At 38.6% G+C, this 5,851-nt stretch overlaps 1 protein-coding gene across 1 annotated transcript in view; it reads left to right on the forward strand.

Annotated features, from left to right (window-relative positions):
* The window catches only part of NELL2 (NEL-like 2 (chicken)), a 132,310-nt gene extending 126,689 nt beyond the window's left edge, over positions 1–5,621 (forward strand). The window contains exons 17-18 of the mRNA XM_009327600.1: positions 2,094–2,318; positions 5,079–5,621. Of these exons, the coding sequence (XP_009325875.1) occupies positions 2,094–2,318; positions 5,079–5,129 (276 nt within the window). The 3' untranslated portion in view covers positions 5,130–5,621. The remainder of the gene's footprint in view (positions 1–2,093; positions 2,319–5,078) is intronic.
* The last annotated feature ends 230 nt before the right edge of the window (positions 5,622–5,851 follow it).

A 5,851-nucleotide genomic window follows, 5' to 3' on the forward strand; every position in this document is an offset into this window, starting at 1 on the left:
GATATTCTGATTGGTGAATAGTTAATTTTCATGCATTAGCATCCATTTAGTTTCCTCTGGAGTATGTATATAATCGAAATCTGGTTTTCATGGATATTTGTCAATGTTGTCAAGTTCCAGTCAAAAATGCATTTTGACACAATAGACATAATAGAAATTATTTAATCATGAAGATTGTGTTAGCAAAGAATGGAGGTCAATTGGCTATGGCACCTACAAAGCAACACTCGTGTTCACTCATTCAAAGACCAATGTAGCTGTATAAGGAAATTCTAAATATGTATTTATTATCATGGTTAATAATTTCAAAGATGCCAGTAGACTAAAATTTGTTTATTCATTCAGACATTCTGAGTAACGGAAAAAATGATAAGACTTGATGCATTTTTCAAAATAGTGAAATGAGTTTTGAAAAAAAATCTTTTAAAGCTTGTGATCTTTTTCCTAGGCATGTATTTCAGAGTCTGAGCAAAAATGATTCTGCATAATGCCGCTCGGGAAGTTTCCGTGACAGAAAAAATCCCAAGATAAAAACAACTAGCTTTTATCACAGATTATGTCCAAATGTAAAGCCTAGTCCATCTAGCAGCTTTCCCTTGTCAGGGTGTCATGAATAACAGCCAGAAACCAATTTCTGTAGACATTGTGCTTTCAGTGTTACCGCTGCTAAAATCCAATGAAACAGATTCCCAGGTGCTTCATTAAATGTCTTAAAAACAAAACAAAACAACCTACAGTTTGGGATCTCAATAGATGTTTCTTTTTTTTCAAGATGCTGCTTCTGTAACTAAAGCTTTTGTTTCAGTTGTCAGGGATGTTTTTTGGGTGACAACATATTGTCTACTCCTTGTACTGTCCATCACTACAAAAAATAAATTGAAATATCAAGATCAGTGACTGGTTTTAAGATTGCTTTCATTCTTACCATCATGTGATTCAAAAAAAGGAGAATTGGCCCAGGTGAAAATTTCGTAGAAGAGTAAGTTCGCAATGCTTTCTGCAACAAGAGGAATAAATTTGGAGCTATGGCAAATCCCTGGGAATTTTTTCAGCTTTTGCTCTGGAGATATTAAACTCATCATTATCAAAACCTTAGATACAGTTTTTGTGAATAAACTTCTTTCCTAGGGCCAAATGCTATTCTCTTTACCCCCTTAAATCCAGACTGCTTAATCTGTGTTTCAAATGAGCTAAGTTGGAGGTCAGAGATGGACCTGCTACAAAAGAAATATGCCTTAATGACTTCTGTGAAGTCTTTTCTTTGACCGATAGATCTGAAACTTCAGCCCTTGTCCAGAGTTGAAGGGAAGCTGACCCCAACTTCTAGTAACTGACGTGAATAATTAGATAGCTTTAGATTTGCGTACAGGCATACAGTAACTTCCCCTAAGAATATTCTGGCCCAACATATGTCTTTGCTTTGACCTTTTCATACCCTGACTGTACTGAACCCATCATGCAGAAAGTGTGATTAAGTTTGGACGTTCAGGTACTCTGATCGCAACATCCAAAATGGATGGTAAGTGGGTGGAGGTCCTCTCACTGAAAATGCACTGGTGTTCCCAGCTGCATTGGGCTGCTGGTAGCTTTGACACCCTTAGTCCAGCCAATGCGTTTGTAATGGTGGCAAAGATAAACTCTAGCCCATCCGGACCTGAATATTTGAGGGCTTTCTATGGCAAACCAACAGTCCGAATAGAAGTAAGAACTAGGGGAAACAGGAGATTTCGAAGCACTTCTGCAGTGCAATCATGTTATGGCTTCTGTCACTTGCAGAAGTAGGACTTCACAAGGACAGATCCATATGCTGTATTTCATGAAGTTTATGGGGAATTTTCAGCTGCAACTTGATGCAGAGTGTGTTGAAATAAGTTAGATCTAATACACATCCTGAATAGCCTGCAGGAAAAAGCACCCAACTTGCTGCATCTCCCACAAGCAATGAATATCAGTGTTCTCTGCACTGACTTCTGACTAGGACCAGATGGATAAAATTAACCAGCTAAGAATCATAATGCTGAGTCAGATGAATAGGTAATGAAACAAAATAAGAGCTAATAATCTTCTCTTGTTCTCGTAATGTTTGTAAACAGCAAGGCGAAGTTGACTGCTGGCCCTTGCAATGCCCGGAGGTGGACTGTGAATTCAGCGTCCTCCCCGAGCATGAGTGCTGCCCGCGCTGTGTCACTGACCCCTGCCAAGCGGACACCATTCGCAATGACATCACTAAAACCTGTCTGGATGAAACCAACATCGTTCGCTTCACTGGATCTTCTTGGATTAAGCACGGCACAGAGTGCACCCTCTGCCAGTGCAAGGTAAAGAGCATAAAAATTAAGCTGAGATGCCCCTTTCCCAGCTTGTTCTGTGGCATATAAATATTAATGGACTGAGTCTGGTCGGTGGGTAGTTGGTGTCTACACTTGTTTCAAAGCAGTGGAGATTACAGTAAAGTGTTCAACTTTGTTAACTTCAGTCTTGCATGTGCTAGAAGGATGGTTTAATGTGCTAGCAGGTCAGAAGCAGGACAATAGCCCGTGCTGCGGTGTGCTGTGGACAAGTTAATGGGCTTGGTTTTTCCACCAGGATAGCTCAATTCAAGTTTGATCAGTTTTTATTATATAGCTCCATGCTATCTTGGAAATGTATACAGTAACAAATAGGTATGTAAGACTAGACGTCACACAAGAAATTTGTTCTCTGTGATACTATAGTGTTATCAGAACTGATTGAATTACTTTTTGAGAATAATAATTGTTTTGAGAATAAAAGGACTAGTTACATGGTTACATAGCTTTCTTGCTTTAAAATTAATAGTAGAATCAACATAATGTTTAGAACATTTAATAGTTTTTGTAATAGTTTTTGTAGTCAAGATAGAAGTTTGTCTGAAGAGAAAAATTAATGGCATCTTATGTGAATTCTGGCATCTCTTTTTAAAGATGCAAAAGAAAAGGAGGTTGAAACAGGTTTTTCCATTCGAAATAAACCTGTAAGGTGAATTGTATTTTCCATCATCCATCATCATACTGAAGAATGACAAAGAGTGTTTCCACAGTAGCCAAGGAGAGAGCGACAGCAGGATTCATCCATAGATCTTTAATTATTACTGAAATTCACAGTTGATTTTGGTCTTTATTCTGTGTCCTTCCCAAGCAAGATACTTCCCAAACTCTAGTACATGGTACAATTAACTACTTTGAAAAGATGCTCATAAAAAATAATCTAAATTCAACACCTCCTTCTGGGAGGGATGGGGAGTAACTGGTCATGTAGCAGAAGCTGTCAAGCACCACTTTCTTCCTCCACTTCGCCTGATGCAATACTATGTGCAACAGCAATTGCTGCTGTCGAGGCATAGTCCTTTTACGAGAGAAGTGGTATGTGCCAAGTAAGCGTAGGCATTTGTCTTGATGTCAGAACGGATTGGTGTTTAGAAGAAAATGATGTGATCTGACAGAGTGGCTAATGGTTAGAAAGCCAGCTGCTGCCCAAGGGATGTTGAAACAGGCCTACATGCATAAACCCGTACTGTTGGGCTCCATAGCTGGTGGCATACACCAACTCCAATGCTAGAAGTTACTTTTTGCTTGGGCAAGTTGCTGAGGTTTATGTGCCTCGGTTTCTCCATCTGTAAAACAAAGTTTTGCGTGATTCTTCTCTAAAGCTCTTTTGAGATTCAGCGATGGGAAATGTGTTCTCATTGTTGTACTGCTAATCAATGGCAATGCAGAAGCAATGTATCAGTTCTGCTGATAGCCACCTGTGTGCTGCTCCCATCTGCCCTTTTCTCTTAAGCAAAGACTGAACCTTAAGTGTCGACTAATTTGTATTCAGTGTAAACACATACATAGACTAATAAAATCCATTGCTGTATTGTGAACATATGTAAGATTAAAACAGATACTCTGCCAAACCCCATAGATTTAATATGGCTCAGGTGTGAATCTACATAACAGCGAAGATGTACCACTTTGTCCCTCAGCAAGCCAAATCTTACTCAATTCTCTTTACAGAGCAGTTTTCTTTTTGAAATACACTATCTGCTCATATTGGCAACATTTTAATATTGTAGTTCTGCATGCAAGCAGAAGCCCGCTCCCTCCAGATCAGGTTAATGCTGTGCCCAATTTGTGTAGTTCTCCATCTCATTCGTCCTGTGTCACCCCACTTTTTTCCTGCAGAGCATTGCATGGAAGGTCGAAGCTCCAGTCTAAGGCTTTCTAACCAAGCTATAGCAAAATAGGTTTACACAAATCCTTTAAGAATTCAGAAACCTGGGCATCAGCTAAAGCTGACTTAGCCACAGACCCATTTCAAATCACAAGTAAAGAAGGTGGACAGTAGGATCATCTAACCTCCTGTAACAGAAGGAGTGAAAGAAAATGTTTGAATGATTCAGACCTCAGTCTTTAATCAGTCCTGGCAGTTTAGTTAACTGACTGTACCTATTTAAAAATAATACACACTTTTTATTTGCATTGTAAGAATCAGACTTAAGAAAAGAAGTAGTAGAGATGCAGAAAACAATTTCTCCAGTACTTTAATGATGTCATAGGCAATCTGTTCCCTTAATTGCTAATATTCTCAGAAGAATGTGTGGACTATCAGGAAAAACTTTATGGATTAATGTTTGCTGGTGTTACAACCAGGATGTATTAACTTGAAGCATTCAGGACTAAATAAAACCCAGAGTTCCTTCTGCCTGATCCAAATAAAACTCCCAAGTGCCCTGTCTTGTTCAACAGCTTTCTGTAATTGAGCAGATGCCTCATACCTTTATGTCGGGAGCATTTCTTCTGCTGATCCCAGCTTCGTTCAGTTTGACTGTTGTAGCTCTGGGATACAGACCACAGCAAACCAAGCAATTAGAGGAATCATAATAGCCTGTTCCTTTGGGGAAAGGAAGGACATGACGACAATGTCATGAATCCGATCAAAACCTGTAGTTGTCTTGTATTTTACAAATCTGTACGTTCAGATCTGATGGGTGTTTGCAAATGGCTGAGCTTGTTAAATTGACTTGGTTTGTACAAAATGCTAATTGTTTCAATTTTTTCTGTTTTTCCTTCCTTTAGAATGGCCACATCTGTTGCTCAGTGGACCCACAGTGCCTTCAGGAACTGTGACACCAACAAACATCTCTCACAAGCAGTTTCTGGTTAAAGAATTTTCCTTCACAAAAAAGACCTTTAGACCAAAAATTGTACAAAATTAAAACTAAAATTAGATTGTTTTTGTCCATCTAAAGTGCAGATACATGATGAACTCAGTTACCTGAATCAGAGTGAAATTTATGGGACTCACGACAAGCTCAGATGTGTAAACCTTTGTGTGAGGTTAGGCCCAAATCTTCTATTTGTCTGACATCATTATGCAGAATATTTAGGTTAGTGTAAAGTGGCACATTGTATGCTATACATAACGATGTCAAGATCCAAAATCAACTAGGAGCTCTTACAGGGTCTTCCGAAGCTTTGAGAGTCCAACACTTGACCGGGTGCAGAGATTTCTACCTAATCGTATTTGGATCTGCACAAATGTATTTGATTGCTCACTGCAGAATTTAGCAGATGTTTGAGTAAAAGAATGAAGCCTTCAGGAATAAAGAACCTAGCAGCTAAGATGTGATATGTACAGTATGTGCGCTGAAAAAAAAAAAAGATAGAAGTTATTGTAAAAACAAACAAAAAACCCAACAAAAAAACCCAAAAAAGAAAAACCGTGATGCACAGGCATGGCTTCTTAATGTTTTCTGATGGGAAAAATCATCAATATTTCCTTGTTTTACTGCACTTACTATTATTTCTTGATTGAATTTGTTCAGTATAAGCTCGTTATTGTGCAAATT

The sequence above is a fragment of the Pygoscelis adeliae genome, unplaced genomic scaffold (genome assembly GCF_000699105.1).
Source record: "Pygoscelis adeliae isolate BGI_AS28 unplaced genomic scaffold, ASM69910v1 Scaffold113, whole genome shotgun sequence".
In the NCBI taxonomy this organism is placed as follows: Eukaryota; Metazoa; Chordata; class Aves; order Sphenisciformes; family Spheniscidae; genus Pygoscelis; species Pygoscelis adeliae.